The sequence below is a fragment of the Acomys russatus genome, chromosome 31 (genome assembly GCF_903995435.1).
Source record: "Acomys russatus chromosome 31, mAcoRus1.1, whole genome shotgun sequence".
Classification (NCBI taxonomy): Eukaryota; Metazoa; Chordata; class Mammalia; order Rodentia; family Muridae; genus Acomys; species Acomys russatus.
The window spans coordinates 15,920,358-15,945,860 of NC_067167.1; the positions used below are offsets into that span (position 1 = coordinate 15,920,358).

The 25,503-nt window shown below is 42.6% G+C and overlaps 1 protein-coding gene across 1 annotated transcript in view; it reads right to left on the reverse strand.

The window, feature by feature from the left end:
* The window catches only part of Cfap54 (cilia and flagella associated protein 54), a 283,795-nt gene that overhangs the window by 146,621 nt on the left and 111,671 nt on the right, over positions 1-25,503 (reverse strand). The window contains exons 34-39 of the mRNA XM_051139645.1: positions 23,637-23,779; positions 20,254-20,441; positions 17,442-17,669; positions 10,464-10,687; positions 10,228-10,363; positions 6,837-6,948 (exon numbers count right to left, since the gene is read on the reverse strand). Coding sequence (XP_050995602.1) covers positions 6,837-6,948; positions 10,228-10,363; positions 10,464-10,687; positions 17,442-17,669; positions 20,254-20,441; positions 23,637-23,779 — 1,031 coding nt within the window. The remainder of the gene's footprint in view (positions 1-6,836; positions 6,949-10,227; positions 10,364-10,463; positions 10,688-17,441; positions 17,670-20,253; positions 20,442-23,636; positions 23,780-25,503) is intronic.

Consider the following 25,503-nt stretch of genomic DNA (forward strand, 5'->3'; position numbering starts at 1 on the left):
GGAGGTCTCAAACCAGGGTGCCAACATGCTCAGGGTCTGGTGAGGGCCCCCTCTCCTGATTACTGATAGCTACCTTTCAAAAGGTGTCACCTTCATATGACAAACAGAGGCTTCCTTCAAGGAACACAATCCCACTCATGAGTACTCTACCCTCATGACCTACTCACCTCTTAAAGGCCTCACCTCCAATAGCACATTGAGACTAGAATTTCAGCACATGAATTGTGAAGGGCCAGAAAAAAATGTGGCCCATGACAACAAGTCAAGAGAATGAAAACTCTCACATATTGGTAAAAGACAAATCCATGAAATATTAACAGTATGGCTGCCTAAACAAGACCTGAACAATTCCAGTAAAAGTTAGCATCCCAAATGGATGGGCCCCATCCCTAAATGAAGGTCTACAGAAAACTAACAACTGTTGAGGCAAGCAGATTGAATCTTTCCCAGGGCAAACCAATCCCCAGTTGGCTACTCAATACCAAGTTGTCAGCCTAAGAACATATAATACATACAAAACCCACTAAATGACTCAATGGGTTGTATTTCTCTCTCCCCCCCCCCGTGTGTGTGTATGTGTGTGTGTGTGTAACAATAATAATTTAAAAAGAGGTCATGAACTTAAAAGGGGGAATAGAGAAGGAGTTAGAAGGAGGGGAAATGATATGTTTTAATTTTTAAAATAATGCAAGTTACCCCCAGACTTAATTTTTAAATAACCAGTAAATTTTGTTGATAACATTCACTGTTTAACCTTATGTGTCAAGTGTCTGGGAAAGTACCTGCTGTGGAGTAAGCATCTGATATATGGAGGCTCATGTCACTACCGCTACTTACACGTTTTTAAAACAGAGGCTTGTACCATATCACAACACTGCCCAGCATGATGATAATCCCACAAGATTACATCACCTAATGACATCAGTTGTCTTTTTTTACTGTTGGCACACCAATGAGACTGCCCAGTGACAGCTTTTCTCATAGTGTATCCCTGTCATGAAGTGTAACATGACTGTATATATGGAGCACTTATGTGTACTGGGCATCGTGTCAGGCAATGAAGAAATACAACTGGATAGAACATGGAAATGGCTCTCATACAACTGACATCCCAAGCAAATCCTGAAATGTAATTAAACAGTCTGAAAGAGAGCACCCTGCTGTTCATTGCTCTGTATGTAACCTCTATAGATAACTGACTCCTCTTTATAGTTTTCCTAAACTATGTTACTCTTTTTAAAAATTACTTTTCTTTTTTAGAGCTTTTCCATTGTGACCTAATTAGAGTTTTGGTGATGCTGGTGCTGGTGCTGGTGGTATGGCTTCTGCTTCCATGAGACACAACCAGCAAAGCAGAAAGAAGGCATCATGAGTTCCAGGCTCACCCCGATGGGTCTGGCTACCTTAAGGGGTCTCTGAAAATTTCCACAGATCATTACAGAAATTATTTCAAAGTCATTGGTAGTGTTTCAGTAGTTTGAAATTGATAAGGAGGAAGAGTAGGGTAGGGGGTAGGCTATTTATGCATCTTGTTGCACCCATGTACTAAGGAAATGCTAATCACACATGAGTGTTGGGTCTACCAAATATGAGTGTTGGATCTACCAAGGAAGGAACCTCAAGGGCAGGATGACCTTTGCTTTCTACTCCCTTGACCACATCCATCGCAGTGCCTAGAGACACTAATAAAACATACCTGCCAAAGATTGAAAATTGCACTACACCTAAAGACTAACACTATCAGAGAACTTAAATATCTAATCAGACCAATACTCAAGACAGCATGTCAAAAGTTTCAATAAAAGACACATCTAAGGTTATCTCGCAGACGGATCTTAATAAGCAAGCAAGCTACTCATCCACATAGGAATAACCTATAAAACGAGTTAGTCTCACTTTTTCAGATCCTGCTGATATTACACCAAATTACATATGCATTATTAAATAGCTGAAGGGAGACTAGGGTGCCGTTAAATAATGAGAACACCGAATGTTTCTAGGCTCCAGGACATCACAATATCTGTTGTGAAGAATTAAAAGCATTACCACCAAATGTTTTTATGCCACAAGAAATTCTGAGGTCCTCAAGCAGTGATCTGGTGTGGAACCTATCACAAGTAGACTTTGCCTTATAAAAAATAAAATTAAAAGCATTTTATGGAGACATACCCAAGGCTCAATATAGTTATAAACATATTAATGAGCTGAGTTCAATATACTTAGAAATTTTCATCATCTTAAACCCAAAGTCATGGGTCAAAGGCGCTTCCAGCTACACAGGTTCCAGACTCTTGTAAAGAGATTTAAGTCAGAAGACAAGTTTGTAATAGCTCAATATAAAACCTCTAAGTGTGCTGGTTATAGTGGAATTACCATACGACCACAATATTCCAGAATACCGCCCTTATCTCATATGACCACTGAAAACTACCAACTTGTTTCTTGAATGCTGCATATTTAGAGATGACTTCAGCCTAACGCGTGCAATACAAAATAGGCTTGATAGGTCAGCAAAACAGCTAATGATGGGACAATTAGTCAGACCAGGGCTTAAATTAAAACAAAACAAAACAAAAACCCTCTACTTATATAGAGTTACAGCACAGTGTTACCACTGCCATATAGTATTCTTGAGCTGTTAGTTCCTCACATGTTCCTTTTCTAATCGCAGCTCAAACAATACACACTTTGAACATAGTTGCAAATCAAGGGGACTCTATACAATGACTTCACCTGTTTTCCCTTTGTCACACCCATTCATCCACCCCCAAATGTCTGCACAAGTACAGTTTAATAAGAGGCAACTAAGGGGTTTTCAGGCATAGCACACCCATCATCAGTTAGCATCTCCTGGCATACAAGGTTTTGATTTTCCCAGTATGCCACACTTTCCTCTTCTATGGAAGTTATCATTTAGATTATAAGCATGGTCGGCATGTTTTCTCATGATGGTAGCTATTCTTCATAGAATGGACAGCATAATAGTAATTGTATTTGAATAAGGATGCTAAAACCGGGGACATATTCCATTCCCCAAGGTTTGTAGACAAATCCAAGAAAGAAGGACTCATACTCCTTGCTGGTGGCAGTCATATGTGACTAGATGGTGACCCTCAAAGCAAGTATGGACCTGAGAGGATGATCATCTCAGGACCCCCCTAAAGGCAGAGTTGACAGAAACATTTCCCTTCTCTTTCTTCTTTCACTGTCCACTCTTCTATTTCTCCTAAAACCTCTAATCTTAACAATCCTGCCTATGCGCTAAACCCCATCACCAAGAAAGTCCCTCCTACCCAAGGAGAGCATCTTCAACTTCCAGCCCTACAAACCTTTCTGCATGGAGCCTGACTCCTCATCCTTCCTCTCCACCTTAGCAGAAGGACCACCCCCACCCTCAAGTCTGTACTCCATCTCTGCCTCAAGGTACTTGCTCCATCAAAATCCATACTCTTCCATTGCTCTCCCTCTCTGATGGCTCCTCCTGTTTAGCATGTGCATACACTTCTCTTCTTCTACTATAAAGACACACATAAAGTGAGATGGAAGGCCAGAAGGTGGTAGAGTGGTTGCCCAACATGCATAAACCCCACCCCTAGCACCAGGAGAATCCCTGCAGATACAAGTCAGCACCGCTGCCCGCCACAACCCAAAGACTCTCACTGTCCCTCTCATCATTTCCATAGCCACAAAGTCATCCATTCAGCAAACAAAAACTGTGTCAAGGTTGTTGTTTGTGGTTAATTTAAAGGCATGGTCTAATAATGTTTATGATTAAACTTATAATTTTGATGGTGGTATTATCTAACCTGCTATCACAATCAATAAAAGACACAGACACCTGATAAATTTTACAAAAGACATTTCACTTGTGGCATAGCAGATATTACCTCCTGAGCTATCTTTATCTCCCAACCCCCCCATCCCATGCCACCAGCTTTAATAATTTCTATCTGGGTTACCTACCATCCATAATTCCATAAATACTTGCTTTCTGTCCCATCTGGGCCGCTTTCCTCCAACCACACAGATCCAGCCATGTGCTCTTCTCCACACTAACCCATTGTTGGTCCCTCCTTCCTTCCTCCTTCAATACTTGTCTGCTTCTCCTCCCATGATCCTTCTGTCCCTAAAGCCTAGGAACCTTCACCACACCTACCTTCCTCTGGCCTTGCCCAGGTATTGGCTTTTTAATTGGTGAAACATGAATAACTTCTTAGGCAAGGTTTGCATAACAAAAACAGGTATATGTGAGAATGTGCTTGTCTGGACAGCAACCAGATCTTGGGGGCCAGTAATTACGATTAGAATACATAGCACCAGAGCAACCCCCAACAGGGGTTCTTCCATCATGATGTCAACAGCTCCATATTCAACCTTACTAAACACAGACATGAAGCAATAAAACAGATGTTTCTTACGGTGAGCTCAGGAGATGTGGGAGCCATCTGGCACTGTTGGACAGCCATGTCATGCTTTGACTGGCATTGCTTCCTAAGTGCGATAGCCTCGGGTCTATACTCGACAGAACTCTCCCTGACTTTAACCACCACCAATGTATTGATAGCTAAACAGTTCTCTAAGCCAACTCACTCTGAATGTTGCATTCATACATCCAAGCACCTACCCAGATACCCTCAGTTATCCACCAGCCATCTATGCAATATCTATCCTCCAGTATCCACCAGCCATCTGCGCCATGCCTCTCCTTGGGTATCCACCAACTATCTATGCAATACATCTCCTCCGGTACCCACCAGCCATCTATGCAATACTTTTCTTCTGTTATCCATTGGCCATCTATCCCATGCCTGTTCATGAGTATCTATCGGCCACCGACCCTATGCTTCTCTGCAAGCATCCAGGCAGAGTCAGAACTGCAGTAGCATGCCTTTCCTCTGACCTGTATGTCATTATCCATCCAGGCACCTGCTGCAGACCCCATGAGAGTGTGAGCCACCCCCCTCCACGTCAGGACAGAATGAAGTCCTGGGGCCTTCCTCTCCCTGTCTCTCCTGTTTGTTCCCTCTCTAACTGCCCAGCTGCAGGCCTCCACTCATATATAAGCAGGGAGCAGCAACTCTCTGGCTCCTTCTACATTGCTGCAGGAGAGGCTTTGAAGAGATCACGTGACTCTTTCCTGCCTGCATCCTCTTACCTGACTCCTCTCCGCTCTCCAGAAAAAGCTGAGCCCCTTCATCCTGCTCTCTGAGAAATATTATTGCCTACTTCCTGTCAACCTCACTGACCTTTTGCCTTCCTGAAGGTTCTCAAAGGTGAATTCTAGCTACTCACTATTGCAGTTTATAGCAACAGTTTGTCAATTACAATCCCTACCTTATTGATCTTCTTCAACATATTATAAACTCCTCCCTGACTCTGAGGAGTCTGTAATCTCATTTATCTTTGAATTCTTGGTACCTTATGACATCATTTATACCTTAACAGATGTTCAGTGCTTGCTAAATGGCTGGATAGCTCGACAAATGGCTGAATGACTAATGATGAAGCTGCACATACAGAAACTTAGTAGTGAAATAAGAAGTGAAAGAGTTGTAACATCCCAAAGGGAAGATGATGCTCCTTTCCCATCCCAGAATGTGGACACTTGAGAAGCACAATACGGTGCGGGTCTTATTTTCATTCTTATGTTTTTCTGTAAAGAATTATTTTGTTTAATTATGATAATACGATTAGGTATGTTTGAGTTTATATTTAATTTATATGCATGCATGTCTATGAACGTGCGTGCTAAGTACATGAAGACACCCACAGAGGCCAGCCAGAAGGGGATGTTAAGCTACGTGGAGCTGGAGTCACAGGCAGCTTTGAGTGACAGATGTGGGTACTAGGAACCGAACTCATAGCCTCTGGAACCACAGCAAGATATCTTAACTGATGAGCCAGCTCTTTAGCCCCTCTATTTTCATCTTATTCTACTGCCTCAATTCTATAAGTTGCACTGGCAAAAATATTCTGGAAGCCTCAAATCAGCTAAAAACATGTGTCTCAGTCAGGGTTTTGTTGCTGTGAATTGACGTTATGGCCGTGGCAACTCTTATAAAGGAAAACATTTAGTTAGGGCTGGCTTACAGTTCAAAGGTTTAGTCCACTATCATCATGGCGGGAAGTATGGTAGCACACAGACAGACAAGGTGTGGACAAGGAGCCAAGACTTCTACATCTGGATCAGCAGGCAGTAGGAAGAGAGAGAGACACTAGGCCTGGCTTAAGCTTCTGAAACCTCAAAGCCCAGCCCCAGTGACACACTTCCCCCAACGAGGCCACACCTACTCCAACAGGGCCACACCTTCTAATAGTGTCATTCTCTATGGGCCTATGGGAGCCCTTTTATTTCAAACCACCACAGTAAGTAAGTCAAAGTATTGGAAAGCCTTCTTCATAGCTTTTATTATAAGATTAAAATGCCAATGACTCACCATGGCACAATCAGTAAGACCCTGTACATTGAAGAAGGAAGCTATTTGTCAGAATCAAATCTGGACACACACACACACACACACACACACACACACACACTTGCTATTTTTTAAAGTGAATTCCCATGAAGACAAAAGTAGAAAGATGCACACAGAGTAAACTTTTCTCATCAATTCTCCTTCTCTTTTCCATTCATTTCCCTTCAGCTTATGAAAACATTTTAAGCTTATAAAAGTATTTAAATCATCCTTGTAGGACATTGACAGCAATATAAAATGATAACTATGAAATGGTTAATTTTCAAGTACACCTGAGAAATAGAGTTTGCTCGCATTGCGGAAGAGTTGGCATGGCAAACATTAAAGAAAACTGAGGTTCAAGTTAAAGCTGGGTCTGACCTGAAAAGAGGAGCATCTTCAGCGGGTCAGAACTGCCTTCTAGTTCTGACAGTGTCTTGGGTGAAGAAGGGTCGATCTTTAACTGCTTCCCGATGAAGTTTCGGCAGGTTATCTTTAAAAAAAAAAAAAAAAAAAAATGAGACCAGACATCACTTAGGCATGTCTAGTTTAAAGTCTGGTTCACTTGAAATGTTTATCTCAGTTTCTGTTGAGATAGATGTGAAACAGTACTGTGAATAAAAGCTGGTGGAACGGCACTCAGTCAGAAGGACTTCAGGGAAAACACAGCTACATAACTTTTCATATTTCTCTTGTACACAGCTCAGCTGGGAGAACATTAGGGAGATTGCACACAGCAATTAGAATGCATTTTCTGATATTCTATAAATTCAGTGATCTAAATATATATTCTATTATGTGAACTGAAGCACATTTCAAATACAAGCTCCCCTTCCAAAGGCAGATTTAGTTCCAGCCTATTCATAATTAACACAATTGTGACTTCCTTGATGAAGTTTTTCAAAACTAATTGCTTCTCCAGTATTTTGACAATTTCTTGAACAGATGTTTGAGTTCTCAAATTGTAAAATATGCGAAAACAGAAAAGTGTTTAGATGAAAGGAAATTCCTTTAAAGAGACCAAGGCACTGCATACTCAGACAATCAAGTTTACTCCTTCTCAAGTCTCTGAGGGAGTTGAAGACCAGGTAGCTTAGTTTTACAATGAAGCTTAATTGTTTAGGGGTTAAGATGTTTTTAGGTCTAGATAGGTGATCTAAGTTGATAATGACAATATGTGATGGAGATTGATTTACACTCAGAAATTTAGATGCACCAAGATAGGAAAGATGTCTTCTTCAAGGCTGTCAAATACAAGTATCCAAGACACTAAGAATATAACATTTATATCATTCATGATTGTGTCACAGTTCTTCTTGCCATGGGTAATCTACTGTATATATGTGTAATAATATAAATGTATACGTACAAAAATAAAATAATTTTTAAAAATTTAAAAAAGAGACCGAGGCCCTGTTCTCTTCATGTATCTATGCCCACCCCTTGGTCTAACCCAAACCAGTCACTCAAGATACAGCTGCCTTTCAGTCCAGTCTGGTGAAGATGCTTCTTCCCTGCCCCTGGTGGGCATTTCCATAAAGAGATGGAAACAGAGTCTGATAAGATGCAAACTTTTTCCTACAGTTTAATAAAGCACACCTGGATGGTCCATTCTCTCTCAGGCTTCTTTAAAGGAATCTTTGTTGAAAGCCAGGGTGTCATGTACTATTACACACTGATAGGATAATGTGGCAGCACAGAGAAAAACAAGCAACAACTTCTACTCTTAAGGAACATATTCCAGTGGGTTGTAAAAACAAACAAAATACTGAAACACATAATGTAGCACATTGAAGACTTTTAGCGGCTATAGAGGAATGGTGCAAACAGACACATAGTTTTAAATATGGGAGTGAATGAAAAATTCAGCCAAGGGTATGAAAGGTGAGAGGAAAATCAGTGTGGGCATACGGAGGAAAGTACATTCCAAGCAACGGCAATGACCTAGAAGTGAAAACGTCTCAAGAATAATGTAGTTAAAACCTGAAGCTACAGAATTGTATGGGCTAGGACACCTTAACCCCAACACTCACGAGACAGACACTGGAGGACTGCTATGAGTCCAAGGCCAGCCTGGTCTGCATAATGAGTCCCAGACCAGCCACAGTTGTAGAGACCCCGTCTCAAGAATATCCAAATAAACATAAAATTTAAAATTTTTCAGGAGAGCTGGGTGTGGTGGTATAAGCTACAATCCCAGGACTCAACACTCAGAAAAGCAAGAGGACCAGGTGTTCAAGATCATCTTCTACTATACAGCAAGTTACAGGTCATTCCTGAGCTACATGAGATAGATAAACAGCTAAAACCTATAGAGAGTGTACTAAATGATAGCCAATAGCAAAGGCATGAACTATATAGAATACACTATACATTAGTATAGTGAGGCCATGAGGAAGTTCTATAGAATAACATATAGCAAGGCCATGAAGAAGATGCTTACTTCATTCTAAATCTGATGGGAGGCCCACATAGCATTGTAATCTGTAGTCTGACTTGGGTTTTCAAAGGGCTGCTTTGTCCACTGCATTTGAGAGTAGACTGCAGGCCAGACAGGATACAGGGTAATTACAAAGTCACCAACTCGAGAAAACACACCAATAGTTGGATCAGAGGACTGGCCAGTGCTGAGAATGGGTCTGAGTCTGATTGTATTTTGAGGACAGAAGATTTGGAGACCAATCTGAAGTGGGGTGTGAGAACAAGGAAGGAGTCACAGGTGCCACCATGGTGTCTGATGTGAGCAGTTCAGACAGGACTGTCATCAACTGACAAGAACAGGCGTGTTTGTGATCTACTAAGTGTGATAAGTGCTATAAAAATCCAAGAGGGGATGGCTGGATTACCCAGAGTGTGGGTCCGCTGCTTAGGGCTAACCTTTAAGGAGTAAGGGCAGGGAGGTGTCCATTTTGGGGCATACCCACACTTCGCTCCAATCCTTCATAAATCAAGCACTAACCTAGATAATCCTGTGGCAGGATTCTTCCGAAACTAACTAATGTCCCTAGTTAGCTAGCTTTAAACTAGAGTGACTGTCCTCGGCAGACCTGGGCTACTCACACAACTCCTTTACATGCCATTGAGCCCCAGAGTGGCAGCAGCTGCGCCTACAATTGCTCTCTTCTCTTGCAAAGCAGCCACTTGGGCTGATTTTGAACCACTAAAACGAATGTGCAGGAGGGAAGGCACTCACTTGGTCGTGAGGAGCGTCTGTGAGAACAGGAGAAAATCAAGTCCTTACTGCAATCCCACACACTAGCGTGAGCGCAGGGGCTGAAATCAGGCCAAGGCCTTCGGGAAGGCAGGTTCACGTGAGGCACAAATTCATATCTGTTCAATTAGTCAACTGGAAGGCTTACAAATCTCTCTTCCTCCATCTCTGTCAAGATTACTATGATTTCATGAGCCTTGAACATTTTCACCTTCATAGGCCTAGTGGTCCACTTAAAATGTATATGCTAAACCATTTTATCTTATGACTGAGTTAGGGTACGTACAAAAATATCCATAGTAAAAAGTAAAACATTGTCTTTGTCCTAAGAACTACCTTTTCCTTATTTTTAAAATGAACTCAAACATAAAGCAGGCCCCTGAAAACTACTGTGGGATCTAGGGAGCTGGTCGGCCCTGACTCGGATGTACGTTTCTTGGGAGAAGGCTTTAACTTCTGGATTTGTTATATCTTGAGATCTCTGCCCAAGAACAGGCTGTCAATAACATTTGTGGATCTGGATGGAGGATGCCCAATGGAAGCCATAGCTTCTCAGCTTACCTTCTCTCTATTTTCAGCCTCGTATCTGGCACAAGCCTGTTGGGAGACATCGGGGCCATCGAACTTTTGTATCCTCACGAGCAGCTGACGCTGGGCATACACCAACAGTGGGGTCACTTGCTCTGTGTACCTCTCTCTGGGCCGCGGTAAAGAACACATCGAGAAGTTAACTTGAGCTAACAGACCATCCCCCGAAGAAGCCTGTTACTTTTCAATGCCTTTGCGGTCGCACGTACTGTGAAACGATGTTGAACTGGATGGCAAGAGACACCAGTGTTTCCCACTTCTCCACGTAGTACAAAACCTCCAGGGACTTTAACACAAAGTCGTGGATCCATTTCAGGTCGACCACGTTGACATCATCCAAAGGATCCTCAAAAGTCAGGCTAGCACCTCCGTTGTCGTGTTTGATGCTCCCGAAGCAGCTGGGAATGCTGAACTCGCCTTTCTCTCCAACCGACTGTGAGAAGCACATGGAAATAAAGTTCCCAGTGTAAGGCCTTACTGCATGTGTTCCTGGTAAACGGATGTGACAATGTAGCCTGAGAAGAAACTCAACTAAGAGGAGAAATTAACGTTGCGTGACTCACTGGTTTGTGATGGGAGATGGTGGCTGTGCGGTTAAACCTTCAGGGATGATAAGCATGTGCTGGGTTTGGGCTTGCCGTAATTTAATAGAGCTGCCAGACACGCATGGCTGCTGGCTATGTGAAATGTGATGCTGCAACTGAGTACTTAATTTCGCTTGGTTTTAACGATTTCAGATATTAACATAGTTCATGACAACTAATACTCACTAGACAGCAGAGGCAGAGTTCTATGCTTGGTATATATTCATTGTTGATTTAAGTAAGGACGTTAAACCAACATGCCAGAGCTTTTAGGGAAAGCTCTATGTGTGTTGAGTACATTAACTAGCGTGTAGAATACTACCCCCAGTTCCTTAATATAAAGGTCAGTTTTATGGAGGTGTCTTAGTTATTTTTGATGAAACACCATAGCATCCAAAATTAACTTAGGGTGGAAGAGGTTTATTTGGCTTACATTTTCCACATCACTGTTCATCACTGAAGGAAGTCAGGACAGGAGCTCCAACCGAGCATGAGCTGACGCAGAGGCCATGGAGACGTGCTGCTTACTGGCTTGCTCTCCAGGACCTGCTCAGCCTGCTTTCCTATAGAACCCAGAACCACCAGCCCAGGCATTAAGCCACCCACAATGGACTTGGCTCTCCCCCATCAATCAACCATTAAGAAAATATCCTATGGGCTTGCCTGCAGTGTGGTCTTCAGAAAGCATTTTCTCAATTGAGGTTCCTTCTCAGATGACTATAGCTTGTGTCAAGTTGACATAAAACTAGCCAGCACAGCTGACTCCTTGTAGACTTGACACACAAACACATTACTATTAAGCCACAACCTTTCCTTTCTCATTCATACTCAATATCACACATTAATCTCAACATCACAATATAAAACAATTTCTAATTTTAAAAGTCCCACAAGTCTTACAAAAACATTTTACAAATTCAATCTCTTTTAAAACCCAAAGCCTTTTTTTAAAATACAAAGTCTACAATTGTGGGCTCCTATAAAATCAAAAAACAAATGAAATACTTTCCTACTTCAAGAGTGAAGAGCCAGATACAGTCATGCTCTGAACAAAGCAAAACCAAACTTCAGCTGTGAAATAATAACTCAATGTCCAATGTCTGGGATCTACTCATGATCTTCTGGGATCCTCCAAAGGCCTTGGCCAGCCACTCACAGCACATATAGGCTGAGGCTGTCTCCTTTACACAGCTGCTGCTGACCTTGGTGGCCACCCCGTGATATGTGGGGTCTCTGGCTGCATCTTCATCAGTAGCCTCTCCTGGACTCTCTTCAAGATGCCAAGCCTCAACTTCTCTGTATGCCTCCCTTAAGCCTGGGCCTCCAGCTGTTAATGAGCCTTGCACCTTCACCAATGGCCTCTTTTTGCCTCTCACAATTCCAGGTCTCAGTTGTCCTTCATGCCTTCAACTTCGCTGCGGCCTGGGAGACGCTTGTGCTGAACTGAGTTCAGCATCCAGCGTGGAGTACAACCTTGGCAACCTCTGGAACACAGCTTCTGTGTGCTGACTCTGAGGAGACACTGCTCAGATTTCATCTTAGTGGTGCTGTTCTCTTCTTAATCACTGCTAATTTCTCAGCTCAATTATCCCAGTAGAACAGGGGTTTCACTTTAGTTGTTCTGGTATCTTGTTAATCACAGCAATTCTTCAGCCCCAGCTAACCAGAACCACAGATTCTTAAGTCAAAAGATGCAACGGCTCCCACTGGAGTCCATAGGTGACTTTCAAACTTCCCTCTGGAACTTCACAAGCCAGATCTCCATCGTCTGCATTTCTCCCAACATTCTTATGTGGGAAAGACTGTAAGCTTTGTCACAGGTAAAAGCAGTCTTGGCGGGCTTTACCCTTGGGCACCCCATGAATACCTTGTGACAGACTGAGTGAAGCCATCCTGGGCCTGGAATTCAGAAAGCAGACCTGGGGACTCCACCAGGACTATTGGTTTTTTTAATCGACCCTCAATGGGAGAAGGAGACCGCCCTTCGCACAGGCGGAGAGGAGAGAGTGGTAACAGGTTCAGATCGGGCTTGAGCGCACATGGATCGGCAAACAGGCTGGACCAGCACGCAGGCCAGAGACACTTAAGGACCTGTCCCATGGAACAGATACCAGAGGGTTCACTCTTGTTTCCCTTTAACCTTTTTTCCCTCTTGTGTAAGCTAGTTGGGTTGTATAATAAGGTTTAATTGTTAAGAAACAGAGCCTACATTCTTATCTTCTAAGCTCCCATAGAACAACTCACCAAGCTTTGAACACTCAATGGCTTTTCTATAACAAAGTTCCAAAGTCCTTCCACAATCCTCTCAAAACAACATGGTCAGGTCTGTCATAGCAACACCCCACTATCCTCACATTAGTTTCTGTCCAATTAGGGTTACTATTGGTGTGATCAAGCACCCATATCACTGTTCACCTTTGAGGAAGCCAGGGCAGGAACTCAAGCAGGGCAGGAACCTGGAGGCAGGAGCTGGTATAGAGGCCATGGAGGGATGCTGCTTACTGGCTTGTCCATTTGAAATAGCTCAGCCTGCTTTCTTATAGAAGCCAGGACCATCGGCCCGTAGAGGGTACCACCCACAGTAGGATGGGCCTTCTCCCATCAATCACTAATTAAGAAAATGCCTTCCAGGCTGGCTGACAGCCTGGTCTTATTAAGGAAGTATTTTCTCATCTGAGGGTCCCTCCTCTCAGATGACTCCAGCTTGTGTCAAATTGACATAAAACTATCCAGCTCAGGAGATTTTTATCTAGAGGCCTGATTTTTGTCCAAACTAAAAAGTTACTGTTTTAACTACAATTGTGCTTATTTCCCATGAGACCTGATGCATTTGTATATTCTTCTGAAGTTTTTTGCAGCAAAACAAAGTCTCAGGTCTAACGGCCAGTCTGCAGCTCAAAACAGGCAACTGGGCAGCTCCTTCTGTCCTGGTGACTCATTAAGAGAGGGAAGGCCTTAACAAAGGTGGGGGCTGAGCAAGAGCCACCCCTTCAAGCTAGAAGGCCATGACTATCCTCTAGCTATGGAAGATCAGGGAATGAAGAGGTGCTGGAGCCAGAACTGGCCGTGTGAGTTTTACTCCTTACATGGAGCCAGTGCATGGAACAAGCTCAAAGGAAGCCGTGTCCTGAGTTGTGAGCCCAGTTCCCAAGCCGATGAGTCTGCAGTGTCATGTATGTGTGTAAGAGGCTAGCTCCAGCTCCCTTCTCCCAGATCTCCAAGTGAAGGCCTCTTGTCAGCCTGTCCCACTCGCCCTTTGCAGCTTGCCATGCTTACACGCTACGTCGGGTACCAGGTTCACTTCTAGGATGAAAGGTAAGGAAGTCCTCAGTGGTGACCATACGTTCCAATACAGAGTTCACTAACAACAAAGCTGGGATTCTATCTCAAAGTGTCTTATTCAGCATCCATCTCTCCTTTGACTCTTACCTGATAGGCAAGGGTGGGATGAGCGTGATGTGACCAGACAACACTAAGCAGCAAGCAGAGCTGACCTATCAGGGCTGAGGTAGCATTTGGAGAGTACGAGTTTGGTTGTGACCATGATCTAAACATTTAAAGATTTAGTATGTGCCATGTGCAATTCCTTAAGATGCTTTGTTCAGGACAACTTACAGCTCTCAAAACAGCAGAGGAAGCAATAGTAAGACCTGGACACCTTCTATGCACTTCAATAGTTTTCAAATTTTCGGATATACTCAGTCCTTTTATCATTTTAATCATATCCCAGAAATTAAACCAATCGGCCTATAAATATTTCAACATAATCTCTAAAGAGTGAACAATTCATTTTACAAAAAACCATAACTATAATATTAAAAAGAGACAAAAACAAGGGCTGAGGAGATGGCGAGGTGGGAACAAGCGCACATCCCCCAGTAAGGAGGGCCCGCGGCTAACTAACGCTTCAGAACTAGCAGCAGCCGCTCCTGTGCTCCAAGGGCAAGACGGGGTGGGGGTGGGGGGAACACGCAGATGCCTGTGGGCCAGCCAAACTCCGCCTGTGGGCCAGCCAGACTCCGCCTGTGGACCAGCCAGACTCCGCCTGTGGACCAGCCAGATGCCTGTGGACCAGCCAGCCCAACATTTATAGCCCAGCAGCAAAATAAGAGAGAGACGTTGGCTCAAACAAGGCGGAAAGCAAGGATCAGCACAGAGGGAGTTTGTTCTCTGACTTACACATGCAGGCTGTGGCACCCTCACACCTGTAAATACAAATACATGGATTCATATCATACACACACACACACACACACACACACACATCACTAAACTAGTTCTTCAACAAACACACTCAAAATGTCCGTTTCTTGATGTAAGAGCTACACAAAGCCCAAGCGGTGCCGTTTCATTATGGCTCAAGTCTTCTATCATCTATGATTTCATCTCCTTTTTTAATTTTTCATTTTGTTGTTGAGGAAACCGTGTTGCTTCCTGGAGATCTCCCAAGGGCTTGATTCTGTCGATTGCATTCTTAAGGCTTTCTTTGAAATGTTCCTCTGTCAACTACATTTGTGTCAACTGTGAGGTCTAAATGCCTGATCTGATTAGTTTGGGTTTTTTTTTTTTTTTTTTCTGAATATTGTACTCCAAGCCACTCTTCCTCCACTTAATTCATTAAGAACGGACAAATCTCGATACTTCCATTCCAACAGCCTTTCTTCATTCACTACCTGCACACCTGGCCCCCTTTATGGAAAAATGGAATTAAAAGACATTCTAGACAGCTGCTGCTGCCGCTTCCTTTGGGACCCTTCTAATTTCACTGCCTCCCTTGTCATTTTTTTAAGACTTGTATAAATGGTCTTCCTTCAGGTTCTCCATTTGTATCATTGACACATTGCTTTCTTCATGCCAATACCGTGGTCTCCCAGGCACGACAGCTTTAATAAGCCCTCAATTGGGAAGTGAGTCCTGAAAGTTCAGTTTGTTCTGAAGACCTGCTGGGGTGGTGGGGTCTGAGGCCAAAAAGATTCCCTTTCATTTGCATTTGCTTATAAATTTTAAAACTGTCAATGTTTTTTAAAATGCCTTTAAATTTCCATGGGTCGACAGATGAAGCTGAGGATAACTCATAGCCAGTCTTCCTGGCATGACACTGTGAGGCAAGGAACCTCTAAAGATGCTGATGAGTTTGTTTTCTGTTGGCCATCTACTGCTGGGCATGCCGCCTTCCCTTATGAGTAGTTTGCTTCCCCAGTGAGACTCCCTTGGAGGAAACTAAATTTACATGTGCAAGTGTATATCAATTAAAGATTGATTCTGGGTTAAGAATAGAGACACGTGTTACCTTCTTCTCTTTTTAGCTCTAGGACCCTACCTGTTGCAGATCCTGTGTGTGATGCCTCAGTCTCTGTGTGTTATGTTTCCTAATGTTCATAATGTCTCTCTCATGAAGAAGTATATGTGTCTTTTCCTACCTGGTCAAATAATCTGTGCCTTTTAATTAGGGTACTTACCAGTTTACATTTAATATGGTTATGGATAGGACTGAGTTAATTTTAATACTTGTCTTAGCCAATATTCTAGTGCTGTGAGGAGACACCATAATCACAGCAACTCTTAAAAGAAAGCACTTACCTGGGGGTTGCTTACGGTTTCAGAGGTGTAGTCCATACCCGCATGGCGGGAAGCATGGCAGCATGCCGGCAGACATGGTGCTGGAGAAGGAGCTGACAGCTCTATATTCTCCTCAGGCAGCAGGAAAAGCGAAACTCTGGGCTTCGCGTGAGCTTTTTGAGGCCACAAAGCCCACCCACAGTGACACACTTTTTCCAACGAGGCCACACCTACTTCAACAAGGTCACGCCTCCTAATCCTTTCAAATAGTGCCGCTCTGGTATGAGCCTATGGGGTTCAACTTCATACAAGCCACAACAATACTTGGTATTTGGTTTCAATGTGTTCTTTGTATGTTTCGTCCCCCTATCATGTCTTTCCTTCTTTTAAGTTAACTGAGTATGATTTAGTCTCATTTTATTAGCTTTTTTGGCTATCTCTTTTTGTTGCTGTCATTACTTCATGGATTATGGATCACATGCCACTTAAAGTTAGTATTATAACACTCAGCGTTAGGTAGCTAAATTTTATTTACATTTGTCTTTCATGATATTTTTATTAGATATCATCCTTCAGAAATGTTATAATGTTATATACCAATGTGTTTATGTGTTTGCTAATTTTCAAATTGTTTATGTTGTTGCATATTGTTTCTATTTTATTTCTATAATCTAAGTCATGGTATGATAGATTTTCAACAGCTACAAGCCTTAGCACCTGCAGCAATTGAAAAGAGTTAGACAGACTGCTGGGACAGAGGTAACCTGGGCTTCTCAGCCTTCTCGTGGATTATATCCACTAAGACAATTCATATAGGAGATAGAACGGAGGAATGGATTCTTTCTCTTTCCTTCAAACAAACTAGATTTTCAAACTAAGATGTTTTTAATTAACATTAATGCAAGTTATGTGCTGTGAACAAAATTATAATGAGAAACAAATGCAAAACAGACAAACCAAATGGAAACACAAGAAAAATATCAACTTCTACTTATCCCAAGCTTGAGGATACAAGATATTTTTTAATTACCAAAATGCCCTTACCTTGATAGAATTGGTGCTCTGCAGCTTTATTAGCATGTCAATAAGCAGTTCTGTGCCCAAGCTGAAGGGTAACACACAGATGCAGAGAAAGGCATCCTCGCTAATAGGGAAAGCTTTGTAATTGTCCACAGCCTGCTTCAGTAGGATTTGCAGTTCCCAGGAAAAGTTCCAGAAGACCCTGCAGCAGTTCTGCAGTAGAGTCCAATAGCCACCACGGTAAGCAAGCACCTAAGACAAATATCACGTTCAATACCACAACATTCCAAAAGTTATAGATGTTTGGAAAACTTGACATTTTTTTTTCTGCTAACATATATGTCAATGATTTTTTTTAAAAACTAACTAAAATCATTTATTATGTGCTACTCACATGCTTAACACTGTGGCATGCTATTCACATACACTAGCTGATCTGAGGTCACCGACCCTGAGAGGCAAATGTACTCTAGCACTCTAGCAATAAAGAAATGAAGCCTGAGCTAATTTGCCCATGGTCCTCAACCCACTAAGTGAAAAGGTAAGATTTGCATATTCATAGCCAGAATCTGAGACTCCCATTTTTGTAGGTGCTGGGGTACAGCAGTGAGCAAGGACAACTGGTCTACCTTCCTGCTGCTTACATTTACAAGAGAAGGCCAACAGTAAGAAGGTACACAAAAATGGGTTTTCAGGAGGAAATATATTTTATTTTAAATAAAGCAGGAGCTAGAGAGATGATTCAGTGGTTAAGAGCATATAAGGTCTTCCAGAGGACCTTGATTTGATTCTTAGCACCCACATCAGGTGGCTCACAACCAACTGCAATTCCAGCTGCAGAGAATTCAATGCCTCTGGACTGTTTGGGCACCTCCACTGAGGTACACATACACACAGAGATGCACACACACACACACAGAGGGGGGAGGGAAGGAGAGACAGAGAGACACAGAGAGAGAGAGCCTTAAAAATAACAAAAATTAATGTAAAAAATCAGAACTAAGCCCGAACTGGCTAGGAATGAGAGGACATATTATCTTAGAGTCAGAGAAGAATCCTTCCTGAGGTAGAAGGAGGTCCGGGAACCTTGAAGTAAGCAGACCATGTAAAGGTGGGGAAGAGGAGAACACCAAAGACTCAGAACAAGGAACAGAAAGGATGAAGGGCGAAACTGAGTTGGAGAGAAAGCAGGTTTAGTGCCTTTGCAATAAGAGTGGGAGGCAGAACAGAAGCAAGGAAAGCTGAGCTCCACACTGTGAGGAGGGCTTGGCTCCTCAGTGCTCTGAAGCTAAGAGGAGGGGGCATAAAATTGGGTGTCCATGGCCAAGGGGATGGTTGTGAAATCACCCTGTCCATTCCATGGAGGAAAACCAAGGGTCCTTTCTTTTGTCTTAAATGCATAGTGGTCCTCTTGCCTTTGAAGATGCTTTTCCTGCTGTGATTAAAAAGAAACATTTCTTTATGGCTAATAATTCCAATCCTGAGTTTAGCTGTCTGCTACTTAGGATTTTAAAAGCATAAAAGGTGGCTGCAGAAATGGGTCAGTGTGTAGGAATGGTTCCTGTAGAAGCATGAAGACCTATGTTTAAATCTCCAGCTTTAATATAAAAAGCCAGGCATGGCAACTGTACCACTGTGCCTGGAACTGTTGCACTGGGGTATGAGTTGGCATTGGCAGAGGCAGGATACCAGGGACTTGCAGGCTGCCAGCCTAGCTCAACATTCAGTGAGAGACTCTGTGATTTAAAAAAGCAGTGATAGTGCAGGACACCCAATGTCCTTACCTGGCCTTTGTACACAAACACCTGCACCCACATGCACACACACACACAAGAGGTAAGTATATTAGCATAAATGGATAAAAGTGGATGATAGAACCAGGAGGTTGAGACAAGAATAGGTTTTTCATAGTCAGCAGCATCATTCTTCTCTGGACTAGAGGAAAGAGAGAGGGTTGTGATACCACAGGAGTCATAGCAACACTGGGAATGCACCCAGTGATCTCACAAAAGAATCCTATTTCGCACTTGTTGCAGAAAAGCCATCAAGGCATGTGCATCATCACAGGGTCTTCATGGTACCAAAGGTCATCAAGGAGACTCTGGGTACAAAGATAACAGCTAACTAAAAGAGCTTATATCTTTTACCAAAGAACCAGACAGCACATAGTCTTTAATGTCTTATCCGGTAACCTCAGAAGTGGCCGAGACAAAACCAACAAGATAAAATCTGTATGTAGTAAGTGACTATGGGAAGTGTCAAGATAAGCCTTTTGGAGGCCAACAGAGAATGGCAAGTGTGTGTCAGTGGCTCCTACGACTCATCAAATGATCCTGATCCACTGCACACAGTGTTGATCTACAAGGGACTCTTAGTACACTAGTGAAGTCTCAAAATGGATCCAAGGCTAGAGTGGTGACTATGACTATTTCCTCCTCCTTTATGGAAGGCTCCTGACGTGACCTTGCTATAAACACACACACACACACACACACACACACACACACACACACACACACACACACACACACACACACACATTTCCTTTTAGCTACACCAACCTGATTGATTGCTATTGGTGCTTGAGGCTATCAGGTATAGTCTGATTGGCCCTTCAATCATATAAAAGCTTATACAGGGAACAATAAAGTTAGATCTAGACGTTGAGTCTGGTCTCCAGAGTCTGATTCCCAGGTTTCTGTATGTCCTCTATCTCTACTCATCCGCCTTCCCCTGGTGATTGATCCCCACAAATGAGCATATCTTACACACCCACATTTATGGAAGCGGCTCACGACTAGTCTACTGAACCAGCAAAGGGAAAGGACTGCGTTACCATGGCTCTCTTGCAACATGAGAAGATTTTCATAAAATGATCCAGTCCCCAATTCAGTGCTCGATCCTTCTCTCTAGCATTAGTACCACTGCCTAATTGAGGCTCTGATTCATAGATTACTTGTGTTTTTATCTTGGAAACATTATCTTCACTTTTGGAATTCCAAAATGCAGCAAAATCTTCAACATCTACATTCCAAAAATAAAACATAATACTATCAAAAACACAACTCAAAAATAAAAAAAATATAAAGCATAAAACTATCAAAGCATACATCTATATTCTAATAAAGGTGACATATGTCATGTAATGATAATACATGTTACATAAACTTGGAGGAGGAATGGATCGACCACCTTCTGTAGCCAAGCAGGATTTTGGTGGAGGGATGGAAACACCAACCCGTCCATAAAACCTTTGACCCAAAATCTGCCCTGCCTACAAGATGTGCAAGAATAAAGATAAAGCAGAGACTGAAGAAACAGCCAACCAATGACTAACCTAACTTGAGAAACAACCCCATAGGAGAGAGCCAATCCCTGACACTATTAATGATTCTCTGCTATGCTTGAAAACAGGAGCCTAACATAACTGTCCTCAGAGAGGCTTCATCCAGCTGCTGATAGATGCAAAGACGCACAGCCAAACATTAGGCTGAGCTTGAAGAGTCTTGTGGGAAAATGGAGGGAATGATTGAGGGAGCCACAGGGGTCAAGGACACCACAAGAAAGCCTACAGAGTCAGCTAACCTGGGCCCATGGGGGCTCACAGAGACAGAACCACCAATCAAAGAGCATGCATGGACTGGACCTAGGCCCCCTGCACATATGTGGCAGATGTGCATCTTGGTCTTTATGTGGGCCCATTAACAACTGGAGTGGGGGCTATCTCTGCCTGCCTTTGGATACCTTCCCCCTGGGTGGGCTGCCTTGTCTGGTCTCAGTGCAAGAGGATGTTCTTATTCCGGCTGCGACTTGATGTGCCAGGATGGGTTGGTACCCATGGGAGGCCTCCACTTCTGTGAGAAAGAGGGAGTGGAGCAGAGTGAGGAGGAAAGTAAGAGGAGGGGCTGTGATCAGGATGTAAAGTGAATAAATAAATTAATTAATGGAAAATATAAAGCATATGACTACCAAAAACATACAATTACATTCTAATAAAGGCAGGATATTTCATGTAATGATAAAAATATGTCACATAAATTTGGAGAAAAAATGGGTCAACCAAAGACACAAGAACCAGGAGAGGTTTCCGTTTTTTGAACAGGCACTGGGAAGCTACAAGACAGCAGGCATGGCTACCCCATGGAAGGATATGGAGAAGAGCACTTCAGGCAAAGGTGGGGGCAAAGGAGCACTGTGGAGGAAGAAATGAGCAGGTGTTGGAGAAGCAATGACAAAACCCACTGTTCTTTAATCTTCCCACACAGCCATTTCCAGGACCAGCACACTCATTCCTCAGCCAAGAGTGCCCCGGCTGTTCATTCCTTGGCTAAGGTAGCATCAGCCTGGAAGTACTTCACCCATCACATATCTCCTCTCCCATATCTGCACTAACTAGTCTGAAGCCTGATGTCCTGTCTCCAGTATCAGAGTGGGTTAAAGCTAGGGATAAGCTACATGTCAACGGGTTTACAAAAGGCGGAGGAGGAGGGGAGGAAGAGGAGAAGGAAGAAAAGGAAGAAGAGGAGGAAGAATCAGATTTTATGTTTGTGGAATTTCTCTTTAATTATGTGGATATACATAACATGGTACATGAGTAGTGCCAGTCTACACCCAGGAGAATCAGAAGCATGGCAGACACCTCACGATGACCCAACACTGCTATCAAGGCAGTTAACCAGCTACTAAGAGCCCCGATCAACAGGGATGTCACAGTGCTTAAATGCGACCAGTAAGGGATTTGTGAACAGGCTCAATAGACAAGAGCACTGACTGCTTTTCTGGAGAATCTGGGATCAATTCTCAGCACCCACATGGAGGTTTACAATCACCTGTAATTCCAGGCCCAGGGGCTCAGCTCCCTCTTTGGGCCTTGACTGGCATTAGATATACACATGGTGCACAAATATGCATGCAGTCAAAACACACTAAAATAAATATTTTAATTGCAGTGTGAAAAATCTACATACATGAAATTTTAATAGCATAAAGATATTATAAACACATGTTAATTTGTAAAATGGGCAGTAGTCAAGATAGAAAAAAAAAACTCTATTGTTTAAAAACAGTATTCCAGGTTCTATCATATTTACAGTAAAGAGTTAAAAAATCAACCAAATTTGACATGTAAATAGTCAGCACAGCATCCAGCCAGCAAGACCTCTATGTCTATATGTCTCCATCACCCAAAGACTATGAAACAAACCATACAGGAGCACTTCCTGCCCTGCAAGAAGAATATTATTTCATTCACCTTGAAGTGCGCTTTCATAGAAGATGCGAATTCGAGACTGTAAGGCAGCAGTGGGCTGCCCCAAGTTCAAACTCAGCGATCGTGACTCTATTTGTGCCTGGCAATATCAGTACATTGGTGGAATCTATTTGAGAAGTGATTTCCACTAAGATTATCACTCCTGCTGGCAAGTCTTCGACTACTGAACATGAAGGGTTTCTTGCAGGCTCTGGCAGGCCTTGCCCTTCTCCCATCTCCTCTTCCTTGCTAAAAACCATTAGATCACATTCTGAAAGCTAGTCCCCACAGTCTATTCCCTATTTGGCCACTACCTCCTACTGAGGCTGACTAGCAAGGTCCAGCTATCACAGTACTGAAGTCCAGCTATCAAAAGCCCCCTTTGGCTCACCTAATTGACATGCTCAATCAAAACAAACCAACTCATCCTAACATAGGGTTTCCCTTTTTCCTCCAAAAACCAACATTTTCCTATGGACCATGTCTATCTCCTCTCTATCCAGAGGCAGTTCTTTGTGCTCTCTGGGGCAAATGTCTCCTCCCCCACCCCACCGCACCCCACCCCTTTGCCTCCTCCCTCATCCTCTATCTCCTATCTTTGTCTCTTATTCCATGCCCTTTTTCCCTCTGGGGCAAATAAATCTCCTTTGTGATGAGAACTCGGTCTTGGGGTGTCTTATGGTGACTTTGAGGTCCTTTCAGAACAGTCAAAGGCTGCTAATACTTATACCTACAGAGCAATCAAAATGACTGTTAGTGAAACATTAGATACTTAATTGTTAAACTCAAGAAGAGCAATTACCCAAACACACTAACACAACTAAATTGCTGGGCTTTTGAAAATGGCATATGTATCTCTCTGTGTCAGTGTCTGTGCTTACATGTGTATGTGTGCGTGTTATATGCTATTTGTGTTACTTAATAAAAATTTAGAGGCAGTTGATAAAAGTTGTCAGTGAGCACACTTTTACCTGAATGCTGGTTGTGCTTCCTTTTTTTAGAAACTGTAAGGACATCCAGCATTGCTTTGTAGCTGTCTAGGTTGAGCTTGGCTGTTGGTAACACTGCTCCAGAGTGGAATAGTGAGAAGATGTTAGGATCACATGATCGGAAACTGAAAAGAAAGCCAAAAAATTATGAAACAACAACATAAACAAAACTGAATTTTTTTAAATACGTCTAATTTTTGTTTTTAAAATATTTATAGTTGCGATTTTAGATCATGGGTTCTCTTGGCAGGCAATCACCCCTAGGACCTAACCACAGACTTTTGAGGTTATACAATGTAACTACTGTTAAGGACTTAAACATTGTATCCTTCTCTAAAAGGCTCCTTAAAGATGGGAACTAAGCCTCTCTACTCTGAGTTCTAAAGCAATAATAATTATTATTGGGCTAGTGGATGAATCTCTGAGGTAGACCAGTTGTCTAACATGTATAAGGCTCTGAAATAAATCCTGTTACTGCAATGGATAAATATTATTAGAATAAGAGAATCACATGACTTAAGTACAACTCAGTGAAGAGAATACCTATTAAGACTATGTTTATAACCATGTTTCTTTTTTTAAAATCTGAGCACTACACAATCATAAACACTGAGAATCCACTAATAATCATAATAAAATCAACATTAGCAGCAAAATACTCCTGAAATAACCTTGACCACTGATTGCTTTATTGTGCTATCATCAGGCATAGTTGATGACACATGACAAGAAGACTTCTAGGTACCCAGTGGACACCAAGAAATCCTGTCTCTCCCCTGCCATGGGCTGCACTGCACTACCAAGCTAACTGTTTCTTCTTTGGGACCTGGACTCACTCTGTGACCCAGGCTGTCACCATCCTCCCAGCCCAATCTCGGCACTAGAATTGTAATCATTGTGCCCAGCTGGCTAGCCACTGGAATGCAGATGTCTAAGGATCAGATTTGTGAAGGCTAATCTTCCAAAAGTTATAACCAAATTTGTGGAGAACTGAAAGGAATGTCCAAGCTCACTTTGCATTTTAACCTGCATTTCTTTGCCTTGCTGGATTACTGAATTAAACCCCCTGTTACCTCACATCCTTTTCTCCAGTCTTTCCTCCCAGCCATCCCACTGTGTGTTCCTGCCAGGGAAACTCCTTATCATGCTCTTGCTCAAAAATCCTTAATAATCTTCTTCCATACAGAACAAGATAAGCCCAGATTTAACATAAACTCTTCAGTACCCGTCATGACTTGGGACTGACTGATGTTGCTATTTCTCACCCCCTCTTTCATATGCCCTAGATTTGGTCAGACAGTTGGGGTTCTCATTCTGTTTCCTACCTGAACTCTGACTTCTGCTATTCTAGCTACCAAGAATGCCTGCTTCTCTGAATGCTCATTTCTCAGCAGCATCTATCTATCTGCACTCAGGAGTACCATCTCCATGAACCCCTTCCTATAAGGTCAAGCCAAAAGAAAGCAACTACCAAGTTGTAACAAAGAATGCGCCTGTGCTACACCATCACTCATCAAATAGAGTTATGCTTGGGTGCTTATGACACACTGTCATACCAAGTGTCTATCTGTTCCATCTTTGCATACTCGTGGCATCTAGCTCACGGCCCTGTATCTAAGAGTTCTTTGGTGAGTATTTTCTTTTTTGAGTAGAAGATTTCATATCAGTTTTGCAACAGGTATCTAGCATTCCATATTATAGTCTTCTATTTGTATCTACCTCAGCACTTAGCCAAAGGTGCAGAAGAAAATCTCAAATTTCCTATTGAATTCATGGCATAAATATCACATTAGAAAATATGACCTCTGCTTTTACAGGCTTTCAAAAATGCCACTGAATGAAAGTGACA